This window comes from Nerophis lumbriciformis, linkage group LG39 (genome assembly GCF_033978685.3).
Source record: "Nerophis lumbriciformis linkage group LG39, RoL_Nlum_v2.1, whole genome shotgun sequence".
Taxonomy (NCBI): domain Eukaryota; kingdom Metazoa; phylum Chordata; class Actinopteri; order Syngnathiformes; family Syngnathidae; genus Nerophis; species Nerophis lumbriciformis.
In genome coordinates, this window is record NC_084586.2 from 14,217,443 (window position 1) to 14,240,562 (window position 23,120).

At 42.2% G+C, this 23,120-nt stretch overlaps 1 protein-coding gene across 10 annotated transcripts in view; it reads left to right on the forward strand.

Moving 5' to 3' along the window:
* The window catches only part of LOC133577958 (calcium/calmodulin-dependent protein kinase type II subunit gamma-like), a 197,705-nt gene that overhangs the window by 90,633 nt on the left and 83,952 nt on the right, over nt 1–23,120 (forward strand). For all 10 annotated transcript variants that reach the window (XM_061932144.2, XM_061932148.2, XM_061932150.2 and 7 more), the window contains exons 6-9: nt 8,025–8,097; nt 9,135–9,237; nt 12,742–12,825; nt 21,983–22,077. In XM_061932144.2, coding sequence (XP_061788128.1) covers nt 8,025–8,097; nt 9,135–9,237; nt 12,742–12,825; nt 21,983–22,077 — 355 coding nt within the window. The remainder of the gene's footprint in view (nt 1–8,024; nt 8,098–9,134; nt 9,238–12,741; nt 12,826–21,982; nt 22,078–23,120) is intronic.

Consider the following 23,120-nt stretch of genomic DNA (forward strand, 5'->3'; position numbering starts at 1 on the left):
TAGTGGATCTAACATAGTAGTGAGAGTCCAGTCCATAGTGGATCTAACATAATAGTGAGAGTCCAGTCCATAGTGGATCTAACATAGTAGTGAGAGTCCAGTCCATAGTGGATCCAACATAATAGTGAGAGTCCAGTCCATAGTGGATCCAACATAATAGTGAGAGTCCAGTCCATAGTGGATCTAACATAATAGTGAGAGTCCAGTCCATAGTGGATCTAACATAATAGTGAGAGTCCAGTCCATAGTGGATCTAACATAATAGTGAGAGTCCAGTCCATAGTGGATCTAACATAATAGTGGGAGTCCAGTCCATAGTGGATCTAACATAATAGTGAGAGTCCAGTCCATAGTGGATCTAACATAATAGTGAGAGTCCAGTCCATAGTGGATATAACATAATAGTGTGAGAGTCCAGTCTATAGTGGATCCAACATAATAGTGAGAGTCCAGTCCATAGTGGATCTAACATAATAGTGAGAGTCCAGTCCATAGTGGATCTAACATAATAGTGAGAGTCCTGTCCATAGTGGATCTAACATAATAGTGAGAGTCCAGTCCATAGTGGATCTAACATAATAGTGAGAGTCCAGTCCATAGTGGATCTAACATAATAGTGAGAGTCCAGTCCATAGTGGATCTAACATAATAGTGAGAGTCCAGTCCATAGTGGATCTAACATAATAGTGAGAGTCCAGTCCATAGTGGATCTAACATAATAGTGAGAGTCCAGTCCATAGTGGGGCCAGCAGGAAGCCATCCCGAGCGGAGACGGGTCAGCAGTGCAGAGATGTCCCCAACTGATGCACAGGCGAGCGGTCCACCCCGGGTCCCGACTTTGGACAGCCAGTAAGAAAACAACAAAATATAAATTTTTGGGTTATTTATTTACCAAATTTGTGAACAATGGCATAACGTATATACACACAGGGTCCATTGCCAGGGTTAATGTGGTCAACATATATCAAATAAAAACTAAATAAGATAAGGCTCAGAATGGTTTCTTAACAAAACCTTTCTACATATAAAGTGCTTTTTTTTTGATTGATTGATTGAGACTTATTAGTAGATTGCACAGTACAGTACATATTCCGTACAATTGACCACTAAATGGTAACACCCCAATAAGTTTTTCAACTTGTTTAAGTCGGGGTCCACGTTAATCAACATTAAACTGCCTCAAGTTGTTGCTCAGATTAAATAAAATGACAAAACTTTTCTTCTACCGTATTTTTCGGAGTATAAGTCGCTCCGGAGTATAAGACGCACAGGCCGAAAATGCATAATAAAGAAGTGAAAAAACATATATAAGTGGCACTGGAGTATAAGTCGCATTTTTTGGGGACATTTATTTCATACTTGCCAACCCTCCCGGATTTTCCGGGAGACTCCCGAAATTCAGCGCCTCTCCCGAAAACCTCCCGGGACAAATTTTCTCCCGAAAATCTCCCGAAATTCAGCGCCTCTCCCGAAAACCTCCCGGGACAAATGTTCTCCCGAAAATCTCCCGAAATTCAGGCGGAGCTGGAAGCCACGCCCCCTCCAGCTCCATGCGGACCTGAGTGACGTGTCAACAGCCTGTATTCACGTCCGCTTTCCCACAATATAAACAGCGTGCCTGCCCAAACACGTTATAACTGTAGAATGATCGTGGGCGAGTTCTTGGTTTCTTATGTGGGTTTATTGTTAGGCAGTTTCATTAACGTCCTCCCAGCGCGGTAACAACACACAACAACAGCAGTCATGTTTTATTCTACCGTAAAGCAGTTCGTCTGCCGTAAACAGCAATGTTGTTGTAATATATTGAGTTGGAGGCAATAACCAGGCGATGTGATGAAGTACGTCTCTTTACTGTAGACTTCAGAACAGACTCACACACTTGACGTCAGGTGCGCAACACCACGTAAATCGTTGGCCAACCAAAAAGTAACCCCAAAACGCTATAGCCAACATTCACCAGGAGATGGCAACAGACAAACATAGATCACTCTATTACATTCCTCCCCTTTTAGAAATGTAGAAGTTACTCAAAATAAATAAACAACCCAACCAAAAAATGCAGCAGCTCAATTAAAAAACTGTACTTAAGCCACATTCTTTTTTTTCTTTTTTTTTTAGTACTGAACTCTTAACCCTCATTTGTAAACAATAACATGCTTATTATACAAACAGTATTTGTACACCTTTAACACAGATTTTTATACTGTCTTCAGAGATTCAGTTCTTTTGGTGGTACTCGAAACCTTTCTGGGTACCTGCGAAACGGTGTTCAGCATGGTTAGAAAAATAGTGACAGAGAATAGAACAAGGATGGACAATTCAACCCTTAACTCAACAATGAGTAGATGAGTGTTATGTGTGTGTATATGTGTAAATAAATGAACACTGAAATTCAAGTATTTATATATATATATATATATATATATATATATATACACCGTATTTTTCGGAGTATAAGTCGCACCTGCCGAAAATGCATAATAAAAAAGGAAAAAAACATATATAAATCGCACTGGAGCCCGGCCAAACTATGAAAAAAACTGCCACTTATAGTCCGAAAAATACGGTATATATATATATATATATATATATATATATATATATATATATATATATATATATATATATATATATGAAATACTTGACTTGGTGAATTCTAGCTGTAAATATACTCCTCCCCTCTTAGCCACGCCCCCGCCCCACCCCGACCACGCCCCCCACCCCCCACCTCCCGAAATCGGAGGTCTCAAGGTTGGCAAGTATGATTTATTTGATAAAAGCCAACACCAAGAATAGACATTTGAAAGGCAATTTAAAATAAATAAAGAATAGTGACCAACAGGCTGAATAAGTGTACGTTATATGAGGCATAAATAACCAACTGGTATGTTAACGTAACATATTATGGTAAGAGTCATTCAAATAACTATAACATATAGAACATGCTATACGTTTACCAAACAATCTGTCACTCCTAATCGCTAAATCCCATGAAATCTTATACGTCTAGTCTCTTACGTGAATGAGATAAATAATATTATTTGATATTTTACGCTAATGTGTTAATAATTTCACACATAAGTCGCTCCTGAGTATAAGTCGCACCCACGGCCAAACTGTGAAAAAAACTGCGACTTATAGTCCGAAAAATACGGTATATTGAGTAAAACATGCTTGAAACTAGAATATCAAGTGTTGCAAAGCTGTCATCAACACTCACAAGTATAAAACTACTTTTTTAAAGTAATAATTTCTTATTCAAGCATGTGAAAAAAAATCATGACTTTGACACAATTGTGTCTCATAATTAAAACAGATGACAGCCAAATGGACTTTGCTGTTTTATTTTCAATGAAACAATAGAAAATACGTTTAATAATACAGTTGTTATTAGTGAGAATATACTTATTTTAAGGTATTTTTGGGTTCATTGACGTCTGCTAATTTTACTTGTTTTGGAAAGTCTTGACAAGCCAAATTTTCTTGTTCTATTGGCAGATCATTTTGCTTAGTTCAAATAAAATACCCCTAATTTTTGTACATTTTTTTCTTGTTTTTGAACACTGACTTTTTGCAGTGTGTGTGTGGTACACAGAACATCAATTTCCACACTTCTATTAGCCCCGGCTCCAGTGGACCCGGACATCTTATATGTAATATAAATGTGTAGGGGGGGTGTATGGTGTGTGTGGTCATTAAATATCAGTGTTTCCCACACATTCATTTATTTGTGGCGGCCCGCCACGAAAGAATTACGTCCGCCACAAATTGATTTTTCGGCTTTTGACTCGCTCGACCGCTCATAAAAGCAATGGGACTCTGTCTGTGAATGTACCTTGTAGTTACAACTCCGGTGCAGTAGGTGGCAGTAGCCTACTATGCATTGTAACTCCGCCAATAGCACTTAATTCACCTGGTGGGCCAGAAGAAGAAGAAAACGACGACGACGAAGGATCAAAATACGAGGGTAAAATAGGTTATAGGTAGATAGGTTATAGCTGCATCGCTCGCGGCTCTTCATATATTTAACGTTAATCCGCGATTTCACTGAGCGTTTCACTGACGGTGAGCAGCCTGACGCTGCTTCATTAACACCGCCGCTGTTTGACTCGGGGGCCGGGCAGACGCACGTAGTAACAGTCACCTGTTTTCATACCGACGAGCTAACGTGTCCAGGTTATAACCCTGTTGTCAATAAACACACATGGACTGAAGCTAAATTGTCCACTGTCCACTGCAGCATGTGAATGCAATGAAAATAATAAAAGCTGAGCCAACCAGCTGTTAAAATGTTGTCCAGGTTAATGTTTTGGCCATTAAAGGCCCTTCATTTCAAGATTTCAACTGTGATCGGGCTTTAAACAGGTGGCTGACCTGTTCAGATGGGTGTAACTGCTACTGGTCAAATAATGTGAAATAGCATTTAATTTTACATGTATGCAATGCCATTTAAATGTAATTTTAGATAATAATAATAATAAATACTGTGTAGTGTTGTAAATAGTCAACGGGAAGGATTTTAGTAAGATATAAGCCATGAGCACTACACAGCCAGAAAAAAACCTAGGCAGGACAAGTAAAAATATTGGGGCAAGTAGATTTGAGAAGTCGGGCAAGTAGACAAAAACCTTAACGTTGAACCCTGCATGTGTTGAGCTGCTGCCGCTTAAGGTTGGACGGCACTGTACATAGAGCGGTTCTGCTCGTTAGTAATAAATTCTAATGTTAGATGTTCACTCCTTCACACAGATGAGTATCGAAAAATATTTTCAACGGCCGAAAAGGGCTCGACTTGGAGAGGAGGTAGGCCTACAGTCCGGACCACAGGTGCGACCTGTTCAGCAGCAGCAGGAGGAGGAGGAGGAGGAGGTTGACTGACTGTGGCAGGACACCTCTGCCTCTGTTTCACTTTATGTTGCTGGTAAATAATATGGTTGTAGTAGTAGGCTAAAGTTAAATTATTTAGTATTCACTAATTAAAGGGGCAGAGCTTTAAGAGACATTTGAGCTTTTATATTTTATAAGATATATTTTTTGTAAGAACCACAGTTAATAAATATATTTCAGTGAATAACTAATTGTTCAAATCTGTATATAAATATGTACATAAAGTGTTGTAATTATATTCCAACTCCGCGTTCTTCTTGGTCATCGCCGCTGCCGCCGCCACCCCCCGCCCCCCGACCACACCACCACAAATAGATGCCTGTCCTGTGGGAAACACTGAATATGTATTCTGATATACAGTCAAGAAAATAAGTATTTGAACACTCTGCTATTTTGCAAGTTCTCCCACTTCGAAATCATGGAGGGGTATGAAATTTTCACGGTAGGTGCATGTCCACTGTATGAGAGATAACCTAAAAAGAAAAATTCAGAAATCACAATCTATGATTTTTTTTAACAATTTATTCGTGTGATACAGCTGAAAATAAGTATTTGAACACCTGTCTATCAGCTAGAATTCTGACCCTCAAAGACCTGTTAGTCCACCTTTAAAAGTCCTCCTCCACTCCACTGTATAATCCTGAATCAAATGCACCTGTGTGAGGTCGTTACCTGCATAAAGACACCTGTCCACCCCATACAAGCAGTAAGACCCAAACATTCAGCATGGCTAAGAGCAAAGAGCTGTCCAAAGACACCAGAGACAAAATGGTACAACTCCACAAGGATGGAAAGGACTACGGAGAAATTGCCAAGCAGCTTGGTGAAAGAAGGTCCACTGTTGGAGCAATCATTAGAAAATGGAAGAAGCTAAACATGACGGTCAATCTCAATCAGAGTGGAGCCCCATGCAAGATATCAACTCGTGGGGTCTCAATGATGCTAAGAAAGGTGAGGAATCAGCCCAGGACTACACGGCAGGACTTGGTCAATGACCTGAAAAGAGCTGGGACCACTGTTTCCATGGTCACTGTTGGAAATACACTAAGACGTCATGCTTTGAAATCATGCATGGCACGGAAGGTTCCCCTGCTTAAACCAGCACATGTTTAGACCCGTCTTAAGTTTGCCAATGACCATTTGGATGATCCAGAGGAGTCATGGGAGAAAGTTTTGTGGACAGATGAGACCAAAATTGACCTTTTTGGTCATAATTCCACTATGCGTGTTTGGAGGAAGAAGAATGATGCGTAGCATCCCAAGAACACCATCCCTACTGTGAAGCATGGGGGTGGTAGCATCATGCTTTGGGGGTGTTTTTCTGCTCATGGGACAGGACGACTGTACTGTATTAAGGAGAGGATGACTGCAACCATGTATTGTGAGATTTTGGCCAAAAACCTCCTTCCTTCAGTCAGATCATTGAAGATGAGTCGTGGCTGGATCTTCCAACATGACAATGACCCAAAGCACACAGCCAGGAAAACCAAGAAGTGGCTTCGTAAGAACCATATCAAGGTTCTGGAGTGGCCTAGCCAGTCTCCAGACCTAAATCCAATTGAAAATCTTTGGAGGGAGCTGAAAGTCTGTGTTACTCAGCGACAGCCCAGAAACCTGACTGATCTACTCAGTGGCCTAGTGGTTAGAGTGTCCGCCCTGAGATCGGTAGGTTGTGGGTTCAAACCCCGGCCGAGTCATACCAAAGACTATAAAAATGGGACCCATTACCTCCCTGCTTGGCACTCAGTATCAAGGGTTGGAATTGGGGGTTAAATCACCAAAAAATGATTCCCGGGCGCGGCCACCGCTGCTGCCCACTGCTCCTCTCACCTCCCAGGGGGTGATCAAGGGTGATGGGTCAAATGCAGAGAATAATTTCGCCACACCTAGTGTGTGTGTGACAATCATTGGTACTTTAACTTTAACTTTTATCTAGAGAAGATCTGTGTGGAGGAGTGGGCCAAAATCCCTCCTGTAGTCTGTGCAAACCTGGTGAAGAACTACAGGAAACGTTTGACCTCTGTAATTGCAGACAAAGGCTACTCTACCAAATATTAATCTTGGTGTTCAAATACTTATTTTCAGCTGTATCACACAAATAAATTGTTAAAAAATCATAGATTGTGATTTCCGGATTTTTCTTTTTAGGTTATCTCTCATACAGTGGACATGCACCTACCATGAAAATGTCAGACCCCTCCATGATTTCTAAGTGGGAGAACTTGCAAAATAGCAGGGTGTTCAAATACTTATTTTCTTCACAAAAAATGAGCCGAAGTCAGAGAGTCTCAGTTTGAAAAATTAATTAATTGCATCATTTTTCGTTTAATAAAAAATGAAAACGGGTCCCACAGACCCGAACACCACACAAGGGTTAAGTCGCCCGCATCCTCTCTCCTCGAGTTTCCCGATCGTGTTCCCAGCGTCTGGGTGGTGCGCAGCTTAGAGAGTTTGTCGGACAACCGGATTAGTTCTCTTTGTCTCTTCCTGCTCACCAGGGGGGGAGCTTTAGAGACACAGAAACCCTCCTCTCTCTCTCTCTCTCTCCCCCTCAGAATTAGGCCTCGGCCACTTTCCTCCGCAACCTTGCCAACGTTAACCTTTGCAGACGCGTGACATTGACATGAGCCCGGAGCAAGGGGACCGGCGGAGGCCTGACACCCGCACTGCGTAGGACAGTAATAAGGTGGCTCGCAGGAACATTTTTTTTTTTTGTACGAGAGCTCGAGTGTGAAAACACGCTCGGCCAGGACGGGAGGAATAATGGCAGCTTGCGTGGAACGCCCCCATTATTAAGATGACTTCCCACACACGTTGCTTTAGTATTGATCGCCTAAACCGCAGCGCCTGTGTTGTGTCTTAAGATTGTCTGTTTGGTAAAGGCTCGTTACGCAACTTAGATGTGCAGAGTGCGCCCTTTCTCCTGTTTGTACATGATTCCACGCACATGTTTCATATTGTGCGCGCAGAGCGGCCGTGAAAATGCATTTTCCCTTCATTCCTATTAATATCCGAGCGATGCGACGTGACGCGAGTATTGTACGCAGGCTCTGTAACAAATGATAGCATCTGACACCACTATCTTTGCCTCTTTTTTTTTTTTTGTGTCCCCCTTCCCTCTCTTTCCCCCCCCACAGTCATTGCATTAGTCAGATCTTGGAGAGTGTCAATCATATCCACCAGCATGATATTGTGCACAGAGACCTCAAGGTGAGTGGCTGCCCGTTTCCGTGACAACCGCACTCTCTCACACGCACACACACCTCTGCTCGTGGCCATGGCAACACACAGATGGCTCCCGGTTGCTCCACCGCTCGCTTTCTATGGCTCTTCTTCTACTCCCCCTCCCCTTTATCCAGCTTCTTCTTTCCTCTTGCATCCACCGTTTCATCCTCCATGTTTGTTCTCAAATGTGTGTGTGTGTGTACTGGTCACGTGGCAAGTGTGTCACCTATGGCAAGGAAACGACAAGGACTCAGCGCATGCACGCACGCACGCACGCACGGACAGGGCGGGAAGGAGATGCTCTTGAGAGGACGATATAGATGAGCCCCAGGTGTTGCCAGGACAACCTCTGTGACATCACGCTACCCACGGAGCACCCAGGAGGGGAGGGGCTTATGTCGTCACAATGCTGATTGGCTTAAATGGCTCCTTCCTGCCTTTCCCTGCCGCATTCAGTGACAGCATGTTCTTGATAGACTTAAGAAATACTGTTGAAAATTAAAAAAAAGGGGGGATGCTGCGTGCGCGCCCTGCACTCACGCTATTATCTCAGAGCGCCGCCCCGGCTGATTTGTCGGCCTTTTATCCTGAGTGGGCTTTTACCGCGGCCCCTTTATGTCCTCCTGCCCAAACAACGGCCATTTAGAACGCAGCCTCTCGCTAAGTACACTTTCCATTTAGCATGCCGTCTGCAGCGCCGCCTAAATAACTCCCCGGTGGTTTCTATGGCTACGGGCGCACGTCCATATAAGGTGCTATGGAGATTCTCAACCCACCCATCCCTGTTCCGCTAGTTCTTCCTATCATGCCCGCCCCCTCTACTCCCACCATCGCTGCGTTTGCACACCTTAACCCCCCCCCCCCCCACACACACACACACACACACACATCATAGCCATTTAAATATCAATATTTTTGAGAGACGGCTTCAGCGAAGAGAGGCTGTCATTGTGTCTCTCACAGTCTTGATCTCTCCTGTCCTACATTCTGCTTCAGCGTGTGTCAATGTGTGTGTTCTGCAGCCTGAGAACCTGTTGTTGGCCAGTAAGATGAAGGGAGCTGCAGTGAAGCTGGCAGACTTTGGCCTCGCTATTGAAGTGCAAGGAGACCAGCAGGCTTGGTTTGGTAAGAAAGCACAAACACAGACGTCAGTTTAATTTTTTTTGTTTTTGTTTATTCTCTCGCTTTGTTTTGTTTTTTTTGCCCATCAACTCATCAGTTATTCTGTCTGCGTGGTGAAAAAAAAAAAAAAGACAAAACAGAACATGTCTGCACTGCAAAAACTGAAATCTAAGTACGATGAAATACAAACCCCGTTTCCATATGAGTTGGGAAATTGTGTTAGATGTAAATATAAATGGAAAACAATGATTTGCGAATCCTTTTCAACCCATATTCAGTTGAATGCACTACAAAGACAACATATTTGATATTCAAACTCATAAACTTTATTTTTTTTTGCAAATAATAATTTTATGGCTGCAACACGTGCCAAAGTAGTTGGGAAAGGGCATGTTCACCACTGTGTTACATGGCCTTTCCTTTTAACAACACTCAGTAAAACGTTTGGGAACTGAGGAGACACATTTTTTAAGCTTCTCAGGTGGAATTCTTTCCCATTCTTGCTTGATGTACAGCTTAAGTTGTTCAACAGTCCAGGGGTCTCCGTTGTGGTATTTTAGGCTTCATAATGCACCACCACACATTTTCAATGGGTCTGGACTACAGGCAGGCCAGTCTAGTACCCACACTCTTTTACTATGAAGCCACGTTGATGTAACACGTGGATTGGCATTGTCTTGCTGAAATAAGCAGGGGCGTCCATGGTAACGTTGCTTGGATGGCAACATATGTTGCTCCAAAACCTGTATGTACCTTTCAGCATTAATGGTGCCTTCACAGATGTGTAAGTTACCCATGTCTTGGGCACTAATACACCCCCATACCATCACAGATGCTGGCTTTTCAACTTTACGCCTATAACAATACGGATGGTTCTTTTCCTCTTTGGTCCAGAGGACACGATGTCCACAGTTTCCCCAAAAAATTTGAAATGTGGACTCGTCAGACCACAGAACACTTTTCCACTTTGTATCAGTCCATCTTAGATGAGCTCAGGCCCAGCGAAGCCGACGGCATTTCTGGGTGTTGTTGATAAACGGTTTTCGCTTTGCATAGGAGAGTTTTAACTTGTACTTACAGATGTAGCGACCAACTGTTGTTACTGACAGTGGGTTTCTGAAGTGTTCCTGAGCCCATGTGGTGATATCCTTTACACACTGATGTCGCTTGTTGATGTAGTATAGGCTGAGGGATCGAAGGTCACGGGCTTAGCTGCTTGGGTGCAGTGATTTCTCCAGATTCTCTGAACCCTTTGATGATATTACGGACCGTAGATGGTGAAATCCCTAAATTCCTTGCAATAGCTGGTTGAGAAAAGTTTTTCTTAAACTGTTCAACAATTTGCTCACGCATTTGTTGACAAAGTGGTGACCCTCGCCCCATCCTTGTTTGTGAATGACTGAGCATTTCATGGAATCTACTTTTATACCCAATCATGGCACCCACCTGTTCCCAATTTGCCTGCTCACCTGTGGGATGTTCCAAATAAGTGTTTGATGAGCATTCCTCAACTTTATCAGTATTTATTGCCACCTTTCCCAACTTCTTTGTCACGTGTTGCTGGCATCAAATTCTAAAGTTAATGATTATTTGCAACAAAAAAAAAATGTTTATCAGTTTGAACATCAAATATGTTGTCTTTGTAGCATATTCAACTGAATGTGGGTTGAAAAGGATTTGCAAATCATTGTAGTTCGTTTATATTTACATCTAACACAATTTCCCAACTCATATGGAAACGGGGTTTGTATCTCAAATAAGAGTGATATTTGCTTATTTTCTGTCTGATAAGATAATTCTTCCCACTAAGCAGATTTTATGTTAGAGTGTTTTACTTGTTTTAAGTGTTTTGGTCCTAAATGATCTCAGTAAGATATTACAGCTTGTTGTTGAGATTTGATGACCTATATTGAGTGCTTGAAACTAGAATATCAACTGTTGCAAAGCTGTGTCATCAACACTCTCAAGCAACGTTCCCTCTAAGGTGCGCACCTGCGCTATTGCGCACTGCTCACGCGTCCTCTGCGCACAGCAAATCTATGCCGCGCAAAAAATCAAATCCCACTCTAAACAAAATAAACAAATCGTTTGTTTTGTATGATATTGCAATGCAACTGTGAGTAACAGGTGACGGAAGGCGGCCACAACAGATAAAACAATGTTTGTCAACACTTAAGTTATTGTAACGTCTGTGGAGACACTTAAAGGAGGACAGGAATTCCATCGGTCCCTTTATTTAGCGAAGTTGTTTGTCGGCCATAACCACACCAAAACAATGTGTAAAATGCTTTTATCTAGCAAAACTGGCCGTACAAACCAAGCCAAAAGCAACTCTTTGTCATCTGTTATATCAACAGCAGCCGCTTGCTCTCTCTCTCACCTGCACCAACACATACACTATGGCAATTAGCCACTGGTGCGTTTATGGCCACACAAAAAGTTGGACAAGTCCAACACTACACGTAAAGTGTAAATTTCAGGTCGTTTTACTATGACTCCTCAATCAGTGTGCTTATTCTACTGTCATTTGTTAAGAATGTTATTTTTTAAAACATGTTTTCAGTTATTTTACCTTTTTTGTCACTGAAGGCATCAAAACTATGAATGAACACATGTGGAGTTATGTACTTAACAAAAAAAAGGTGAAATAACTGAAAACATGTTTTATATTCTATCCATCCATCCATTTTCTACCACTTATTCCCTTTGGGATGGCGGGGGGCGCTGGAGCCTATATATTCTAGTTTCTGCAAAATAGCCACCCTTTGCTCCGATTACTGCTTTGCACACTCTTGGCATTCTCTCGACGAGCTTCAAGAGGTAGTCACCTGAAATGGTTTTCGCTTTGCAGGTGTGCTTGAAGCTCATGGAGAGAATGCCAGGAGTGTGCAAAGGGTGGCTATTTTGAAGAAACTAGAATATAAAACATGTTTTCAGTTATTTCCCCTTTTTTTTGTTAAGTACATAACTCCACATGTGTTCATTCATAGTTTTGATGCCTTCAGTGACAATCTACAATGTAAATAGTCATGAAAATAAAGAAAAGGTGTGTCCAAACTTTTGGCCTGTACTTTATATTACTGTGGGTTCTTATCCTTGGGATTTATCTTTGTACAAAACAGACTCGTAAATGTATACATGAAGTTATAATGAAGATATTTGTCAACAGAATACCAGAAAGGAGGCCGTGTTGCATGTTGCACAATCGTGATGCACGCCCAATAAAGTCTTTGTAAGCACCTCGCACACGTTCCAGTTCACGCTTAGTTCACGGTGTCTTGGCTCAGCGCCGAGCTGTGCGAGTGTTTGGCTGACTTTTAAGCACGGGACAGATGATTAATGGGCATTTGCTCGTGACTCGGTGTGCCGTAATCTGGCCTCGCGTTAGATTCCAGGAGGCCACGGCCGTGTGAACCCTCCCCTCGACACATAACTACAGTAAAATAGCCCTGATGAGTCATAAAATACGTCCCTTAATTGTGTCCTCTGGCTTCCTCTGTCGGGCAGGCTTTGCGGGAACGCCTGGCTATCTCTCCCCGGAAGTCCTTCGGAAGGACCCCTACGGCAAGCCTGTGGACATATGGGCTTGTGGTGAGTCCTCCATGAATAACTTTTACCTTTGCTGCGGTGGGAAGTGAAGACTTCGCCTCATTTTTGTGTACTAAATAGCATTTTGTTTGTTTACATTGTTGGACATCTATTATTGTTCTGCCTACCCAATAACACACTGTTCCAAAAACTTTGATACACCTCACAGCTATGGTACCTGGAGGTAGGGAGGTAACCTATATTGTCACAGTATAATAATAATAATAATAGATTTTATTTGTAAAAAGCACTTTACATTGAGTAAACAACCTCAAAGTGCTACAGTGTATTAAAAAATAAAAAAATAAAAAAATAAAAATAAAAACTAGAACAGCCAAATAGCTAAAACTAGTATGCATACAGGTAAAAGCCAGTAAATTAGAATATTTTGAAAAACTTGATTTATTTCAGTAATTGCATTCAAAAGGTGTAACTTGTACATTATATTTATTCATTGCACACAGACTGATGCATTCAAATGTTTATTTCATTTAATTTTGATGATTTGAAGTGGCAACAAATGAAAATCCAAAATTCCGTGTGTCACAAAATTAGAATATTACTTAAGGCTAATACAAAAAAGGGATTTTTAGAAATGTTGGCCAACTGAAAAGTATGAAAATGAAAAATATGAGCATGTACAATACTCAATACTTGGTTGGAGCTCCTTTTGCCTCAATTACTGCGTTAATGCGGCGTGGCGTGGAGTCGATGAGTTTCTGGCACTGCTCAGGTGTTATGAGAGCCCAGGTTGCTCTGATAGTGGCCTTCAACTCTTCTGCGTTTTTGGGTCTGGCATTCTGCATCTTCCTTTTCGCAATACCCCACAGATTTTCTATGGGGCTAAGGTCAGGGGAGTTGGCGGGCCAATTTAGAACAGAAATATCATGGTCCGTAAACCAGGCACGGGTAGATTTTGCGCTGTGTGCAGGCGCCAAGTCCTGTTGGAACTTGAAATCTCCATCTCCATAGAGCAGGTCAGCAGCAGGAAGCATGAAGTGCTCTAAAACTTGCTGGTAGATGGCTGCGTTGACCCTGGATCTCAGGAAACAGAGTGGACCGACACCAGCAGATGACATGGCACCCCAAACCATCACCCAACCATGCAAAATTTGCATTTCCTTTGGAAATCGAGGTCCCAGAGTCTGGAGGAAGACAGGAGAGGCACAGGATTCACGTTGCCTGAAGTCTAGTGTAAAGTTTCCACCATCAGTGATGGTTTGGGGTGCCATGTCATCTGCTGGTGTCGGTCCACTCTGTTTCCTGAGATCCAGGGTCAACGCAGCCGTCTACCAGCAAGTTTTAGAGCACTTCATGCTTCCTGCTGCTGACCTGCTCTATGGAGATGGAGATTTCAAGTTCCAACAGGACTTGGCGCCTGCACACAGCGCAAAATCTACCCGTGCCTGGTTTACGGACCATGGTATTTCTGTTCTAAATTGGCCCGCGAACTCCCCTGACCTTAGCCCCATAGAAAATCTGTGGGGTATTGTGAAAAGGAAGATGCAGAATGCCAGACCCAAAAACGCAGAAGAGTTGAAGGCCACTATCAGAGCAACCTGGGCTCTCATAACACCTGAGCAGTGCCAGAAACTCATCGACTCCATGCCACGCCGCATTAACGCAGTAATTGAGGCAAAAGGAGCTCCAACCAAGTATTGAGTATTGTACATGCTCATATTTTTCATTTTCATACTTTTCAGTTGGCCAACATTTCTAAAAATCCCTTTTTTGTATTAGCCTTAAGTAATATTCTAATTTTGTGACACACGGAATTTTGGATTTTCATTTGTTGCCACTTCAAATCATCAAAATTAAATGAAATAAACATTTGAATGCATCAGTCTGTGTGCAATGAATAAATATAATGTACAAGTTACACCTTTTGAATGCAATTACTGAAATAAATCAAGTTTTTCAAAATATTCTAATTTACTGGCTTTTACCTGTATATCTTAAAAAAAAAAAAAAGGCTTTTTTAAAAAAAAAAAAAAGGCTTTTAAGCCTTTTTTAAAAGCATCCACAGTCTGTGGTGCCCTCAGGTGGTCAGTATTAAGGTCACTGTATAATATTATTGTGGTAGTGCGTAAAACGAAGTGGCAGGAATGTTTAGGATAAACACTTACTGTAATTGAACACAAACCTAATACTCAAATGTTCTAATTAGGTTTAACACGCGTATAAGGATATTTCACATGCCTTTACTGTGTATATAATTGAACAGTGTTCATATTGTGTATAATGTGTATTTATAATATGTTGTACAAAAGACATTTCATAATTTTCGGAAGTTCATCTTGTACTTGACATTGTTTATAGGGTTAGGCGCTAGAAGTGTTCAACTTCAGCCTAAACCCTTTCGGTCTTCAACATTTTCATTTTCAATCTATGAATGTACAACTGTTTTTTTTATTTTGTTGACCATTGACCGAAGAATAATAAACTAAAAAAAAAAAAACATTAGGGTTATATGATCATATCAATAATTGCGATTAATTAGAGTTCAATCACGGTGCTCAGCTGTTAGCATTTTACCTCGATCAAACATGGCCAAAATGAATGTTAGAAGATATCGCAGTAGTAAACAGTAGGGAAGCAATGATGCTCCGTGTAATCCTGCACGGGACAATCCGCCTTTTAATTAAAAAAAAACAACAACAAAAAATACTGCGATATTAATCGAGATCGGATGATATAAAAAACATTTGTTGTGATAATTTTTTATTTTTTTTGCCGTATCACCCAGCCCTAGTTCGAATCATTTATTACTACAAACTAGGGTTGTCTCAATACCAATATTTTGGTAGCGGTACCAAAATGTATTTACATACTTTTCGATACTTTTTTAAATAAAAGGGACCACAAAAAATTGCATTATTGGCATACTTGCCAACCCTCCCGAATTTTCCGGGAGACTCCCGAAATTCAGCGCCTCTCCTGAAAACCTCCCGGGACAAATATTCTCCCGAAAATCTCCCGATTTTCAGCCGTAGCTGGAAGCCACGCCCCCTCCAGCTCCATGCGGACCTGAGTGAGGACAGCCTTTTTTCATGACGGGAGGACAACAGGGTGACAAGAATTAAATCATCCAGACTAGAGATAAATTGTATTATTATGTTTATCTTACCTAAAAATAAATATATTTATTAATTTAAAAAAAAACTAAATACATTTTTACTATATTTTGCTAAAACATCCAAATTAATTGTATTTTTATTTGTATTTTTTCCTGACTCCTTATTACATCCAGCCATAGAATTATACATTAAAATAAACATATTTGAAATAATTGATTTTAAATTATCATAATAATTCATTTAAAATGACCATATTTAATTATTAAAATAATTGCTTGTTTATCAACAACTTTAGCATTTTATTCATTACATTTTGAAACTCTCAGAAGCCAAGTTATGTTATGTTCCTTAATATTTATTTATGCAAGTTTGAAGTATCAATTATCTAAACACAGTTTTGTTTGCATATTTTCAGGATGTAGATATCTATATCTATATATATATATATATATGAAATACTTGACTTGCTGAATTCTAGCTGTCAATATACTCCTCCCCTCTTAACCACGCCCTCAACCACGCCCCGCCCCGCCCCACCCCCGACCACGCCCCCCACCTCCCGAAATCGGAGGTCTCAAGGTTGCCAAGTATGATTATTGGCTTTATTTTAACAAATCTTAAGACTACATCTGTTTCTTGTCTTTTATTAGTAAGTAAGCAAAAAAGGGATCCTAATTAGTCTGCAGTAACATATTGTGTCATTCCCCATTCTATTATTTTGTCAAAATTAAGGACAAGCTGTAAAAATGATTATTAATCTACTTGTTCATTTACTGTTACTAATCTGCTTACTTTCTGTTTCAACATGTTCTATCTAGCAAAGAGAGAAGTATCCTACACTTCTCTTTTGTAAAGTAAATCTGAACAGCCGATACGGGCATCTACATCAACTATATGATTTGCCTGAGAAGCTGGACAGGACAAAAAAAAATAAAAAGTTCTATCTACACTTCTGTTAAAATGTAATAATCACTTATTCTTCTGTTTGGATACTTTACATTAGTTTTGGATGATACCACAAATTTAGGTATCAAACCGATACCAAGAAGTTACAGTATCATACATTGGTCATAATTTAAGTTCTCATGTGTCCAGGGACGTATTTCCTGAGTTTATGAATATTATATGAATTAAAAAAGATAAAAGGATTTTGTGGCGAAAAAAAATATTGATGTAATAGATACGCTCTTGTACTTGGTATCATTACAGTGGATGTCAGGTGTAGATCCACCCATGGCGTTTGTTTACATTGTGAGCTACGGTGTGTAGTGAAGCATGTTTAGCTATTCCTCATCCTGCAGGGATGGTACTTGTAAAAATAACTCACTTCATTTGTCGCCATGGAGACAAGGATTAGTGATTTAGAAGAAGCTAAAACACTGACGATTGCGGATGGACATTAGCCACTAACTAGTTAGCCATGTTTTAAAGGGGAACATTATCACCAGACCTATGTAAGCGTCAATATATACCTTGATGTTGCAGAAAAAAGACCATATATTTTTTTTAACCGATTTCCGAACTCTAAATGGGTGAATTTTTATTATTCGCTCTCGGAGCGATGACGTCACAACGGGAAGCAATCCGCCATTTTCTCACTTTCGTCGGTGTGTTGTCGGAGGGTGTAACAACACGAACAGGGCCGGATTCAAGTTGCACCAGTGGCCCAAAGATGCGAAAGTGGCAAGAAATTGGACAAAAATGTGTTCAAAATACGAGGGTGTGGGGAAAGCCGACGAAATGGTCAGTCGTTTGTTCCGCACACTTTACCGACGAAAGCTATGCTACGACAGAGATGGCAAGAATGTGTGGATATCCTGCGACACTCAAAGCAGATGCTGACATCAACTCCAAAACTGGACAGATCAGCTTTCGGGAAAAGAGAGCGGATGAGGGTATGTCTACAGAATATATTAATTGATGAAAACTTTATTAAACTAAATTAAACTAAAACTAAATTATTATGCATAAACTGTGTTTACCAATAATTTAGCTTAAAAACATTTATTTTTTTCAATCATTCGAGTAGTCTTGTGTAATGCAGTATTTTGTCTATTTAGGTATGGTTAACCTGAGTGCTGAAATCGGGAAAAATATATGTTCTTAGCGCGCCTGAATTGGTCTGTCTGCACTCTCAAAGTGCATGTTGTTGCCAAATGTATTTCATATGCTGTAAACCTAGTTCATAGTTGTTAGTTTCCTTTAATGCCAAACAAACACATACCAATCGTTGGTTAGAAGGCGATCGCCGAATTCGTCCTCGCTTTCTCGCGTGTCGCTGGCTGTCGTGTCGTTTTCGTCGTTTTCGCTTGCATACGGTTCAAACCGATATGGCTCAATAGCTTCAGTTTCTTCTTCAATTTCGTTTTCGCTACCTGCCTCCACACTACAACCATCCGTTTCAATACATGCGTAATCTGTTGAATCGCTTAAGCCGCTGAAATCCGAGTCTGAATCCGAGCTAATGTCGCTATAGCTTGCTGTTCTTTCTGCCATGTTTGTTTGTGTTGGCTTCACTATGTGACGTCACAGGAAAATGGACGGGTGTATATAACAATGGTTAAAATCAGGCACTTTGAAGCTTTTTTTAGGGATATTGCGTGATGGGTAAAATTTTGAAAAAAACTTCGAAAAATAAAATAAGCCACTGGGAACTGATTTTTAATGGTTTTAACCCTTCTGAAATTGTGATAATGTTCCCCTTTAAAGCACCTCTTCCTGAGGGCGTTTCAGTGTTATAGCTTCACCTTTATCTTTAGTTTTTAAGCCAACATGCGTCCATTCTCCCTTTACTGCCTACTAGAGATGCGCGGTTTGCGGGCACAACCGCGGAGTCCGCGGATTATCCGCGGATCGGGCGGATGAAATTAAAGAAAATTAGATTTTATCCGCGGGTCGGGTCGGGTGGTTGAAATAAAAAAAATTAGATTTTAAATAGATTCAGGCGGGTGGCAGTTAAACCAATTGGGAAATATATATACATAGTTAAATGTTGTTACCCACATACGAAAAACGAGCAGGCACCTGCAGCATATGCCACAACAGAAGAAAAAAAAAAAAAGAGATGGACACTTTTACGGAGCGGAGAAGGGACGCCTCGCCGGGGTCCGGGACCGAGGCCCCTTCCCCCGAGAGGGCCCCACCGGGAGCCGTAGCTGAGGCGATCCGCGAGAAGGGCCCGACGCACGTCCAGGGTCACCACCGCGCCCACCGCACCGACACCCCGCCTCGTCCGCCTTCGCCGCGGCCGGCGTCACGCGCAGCAGGTAAGCAGCTTACCTGCCCGCCACCCCTGTTGCCGGGGGCGCGTAACAGGGGTCACTCCGCGCGCAGTGCGCTCACGAAAGGGGTGGGGCTCACCCTGGTTGATATAGACAGCAGGACGGTGGCCATGGAAGTTGGAACCCGCTAAGGAGTGTGTAACAACCCACCTGCCGAATCAACTAGCCCTGAAAATGGATGGCGCTGGAGCGTCGGGCCCATATACCCGGCCGTCGCCGGCAGCGAGACGCGCTTGGAGGTGCGCTCAGCGCGGCTCCCATATGATTGCGCACTGGTGTGCGTCTGGGTCGTGACAGCGTGGCACGCGAATGTCTGTGCTGCATTGGATCAGTCTCCTTTCTTTAACAGGCAAAAGCTTTATAACCTCACTAATGCCTTGCATCGTCTATATTAGATATATAACAACGGGGGGATGCGGTTCTGATCAAATGTTAGATCGGGTGGATTGCGGATGGTTGACGACTTTCTGATGCGGTTGCGGATGAAATAATTGCCTATCCGCGCATCTCTACTGCCTACACTCTGTGTCTGCTTGTAAGTACTCTGTGATTGTGCGCTGCCGAACATGCTCCTAAAATGCTCATAAAACCAGCAATGTCACAACCTGACGATGACGTGCCATCATGCCTGTAAAAAAAAATAAAAAAAATATGGCAAACCTACTATACTATACTTTTTAAAGAGTAGTACCGTTTTTGATTCATTAGTACCGCGATACTATACTAGTACCTGTATACCGTACAACCCTACTACAAACATGTATTTTTAAGTGCAAATAATTGTGCAGGAACATCCACTGTTTCAAACCAGTGTTGAAAGCGACAATGTAAACATCCAGTGTAAAACTGTTCAGTTTACGGCCTATAAACTTTTACTTTTTGAGAAGCAGTGTCCTCTACAGCAGTGGTCCCCAACCACCGGGCCGATTAATACCGGGCCGCACAAGAAAAACATTTTTTTTATTTTATTTTTTTTTTATTAAATCAACATCCATCCATCCATCTTCTTCCGCTTATCCGAGGTCGGGTCGCGGGGGCAGCAGCCTAAGCAGGGAAGCCCAGACTTCCCTCTCCCCAGCCACTTCGTCCAGCTCTTCCTGTGGGACCCCGAGGCGTTCCCAGGCCAGCCGAGAGACATAGTCTTCCCAACGTGTCCTGGGTCTTCCCCGCGGCCTCCTACCGGTCGGACGTGCCCTAAGCACCTCCCTAGGGAGGCGTTCGGGTGGCATCCTGACCAGATGCCCGAACCACCTCATCTGGCTCCTCTTGATGTGGAGGAGCAGAGGCTTTACTTTGAGCTCCCCCCGGATGACAGAGCTTCTCACCCTATCTCTAAGGGAGAGCCCCGCCACCCGGCGGAGGGAAGTCATTTGGGCCGCTTGTACCCGTGATCTTGTCCTTTCGGTCATAACCCAAAGCTCATGACCATAGGTGAGGATGGGAACGTAGATCGACCGGTAAATTGAGAGCTTTGCCTTCCGGCTCAGCTCCTTCTTCACCACAACGGATCGATACAGCGTCCGCATTACTGAAGACGCCGCACCGATCCGCCTGTCGATCTCACGATCCACTCTTCCCTCACTCGTGAACAAGACTCCGAGGTACTTGAACTCCTCCACTTGGGGCAAGATCTCCTCCCCAACCCGGAGATGGCACTTCACCCTTTTCCGGGCGAGAACCATGGACTCGGACTTGGAGGTGCTGATTCTCATCCCAGTCGCTTCACACTCAGCTGCGAACCGATCCAGCGAGAGCTGAAGATCCTGGCCAGATGAAGCCATCAGGACCACATCATCTGCAAAAAGCAGTGACCTAATCCTGCAGCCACCAAACCGATCCCCTCAACGCCTTGACTGCGCCTAGAAATTCTGTCCATAAAAGTTATGAACAGAATGGGTGACAAAGGGCAGCCTTGGCGGAGTCCAACCCTCACTCGAAACTTGTCCGACTTACTGCCGGTAAAGAAAAAACCAAAACACAATATATACATTATATATCAATATAGATCAATACAGTCTGCAGGGATACAGTCCGTAAGCACACATGATTGTATTTCTTTTTGACAAAAAACAACAACAAATACCCTTCTTAACCCTGAACGTACATTGAAAATACATGCAACCCTAACTCAAAATGCCGGACATTTGAGGCATTTAAGAAACTCCGCCCTGACAGCTCCGCAAAAGAGGACATGTCCGGTGAAAAGAGGACGTTAGCTGTGTGTTGTGCCTCGGTGTGCATTGTTTACACAACGTGAAAACTCGTTCGGTACACCTCCGAACCAAATCCCCCGTGCCGAAATGGTTCGATACAAATACACGTACCGTTACACCCCAAGTATGCATGCATGTTCGAAATAAACTCAAACTAAAAAAAAAAAGGTCCCAAGCCCCCACCTTGTCAGACAATTTTCAGGCTGACCAACGCAAAAGCGCCAGAAAAAAACTACAGTCGCCAAGTTTCATTTGATACCGTCACACGTCACGGCTTTATTGTGAGGATTTTAAAAAACACAATACCGCTGTTTAACCAGCACAGTCGTCAATTTAGCCCTTCCATCCATCCGTTTTCTACCACTTATCCCTTTTGGGGTCGCGGGGGGATGCTGGCTACAATCGGGTACCGTTTCTTTTAAATCTCTTCTCAATTCCAGCCCCTCGGCATTCATAATTTACAAGGGCATGCCCCTTTTAATTGTTGTAAGGATTTTTGTGTAAATCACTGCTGTATTATTTATACTGCCACTATTTCAATGACTGGCACCTCATTGATCAAGTGTCTCCTTTTTATCTCTTCCATCAGGTGTTATTCTCTATATATTGTTAGTTGGATATCCTCCATTTTGGGATGAAGATCAGCACAAACTCTATCAGCAGATCAAAGCTGGGGCCTACGACGTAAGTGTGTGTGGGTGTGGGTGTGTGTGTGTGTGTGTGTTAGAGAAGGGTGCAGTGCGGGGCTTTGCTAAGCAGTTTTTGAATGTTTAATAGTGTCCAATTGAAAGTTGGTCCACTGCTATTGATCCAGTCAGCCTCCATGGCGCATTGCAGAGGTATGTGTGGTTAAGGAGGTTCCTCCAACCCCCCAAAAATGCACTGGACACATATTTACACACCCCTAATTAGCCATTGAATGAGGAATCATATTTATATTATGGTAGTCCGTGTTTCCCACAGGACAGGCATCTATTTGTGGTGGTGTGGTCGGGGGGTGGCGGCGGCAGCGGCGATGACCAAGAAGAACGCAGAGTTGGAATATAATTACATTTTATGTACATATTTATATACAGATTTGAACAATTAGTGATTCACTGAAATATATTTATTAATTGTGGTTCTTACAAAAAATATATCTTATAAAATATAAAAGCTAAAATGTCTCTTAAAGCACTGCCCCTTTAATTAGTGAATACTAAATCATTTAACTTTAGCCTACTACTACAACCATATTATTTACCAGCAACATGAAGTGAAACAGAGGCAGAGGTGTCCTGCCAGAGTCAGTCTGCCTCCTCCTCCTCCTCCTCCTCCTCCTGCTGCTGCTGAACAGGTCGCACCTGTGGTCTGGACTGTAGGCTTACCCCCTCTCCAAGTCGAGCCCTTTTCGGCCGTTGAAAATATTTTTCTATACTCAACTGTGTGAAGGAGTGAACATCCAACATTAGAATTTATTACTAAAGAGCACAACCGCTCTATGTACAATGCCGTCTAACCTTAAGCGGCAGCAGCTCAACACATGCAGGGTTCAACGTTAAGGTTTTTTTCTACTTGCCCGACTTCTCAAATCTACTTGCCCCAATATTTTTACTTGTCCTGCCTAGGTTTTTTTCTGGCTGTGTAGTGCTCATTGTCAGAGTTTGTAGGACACGAACCCTAAGATGCAGAGAAGGCGGAAGGCGTTATACGGGAAAACATGATTTAATGTTCATAAAGTAAAGGAA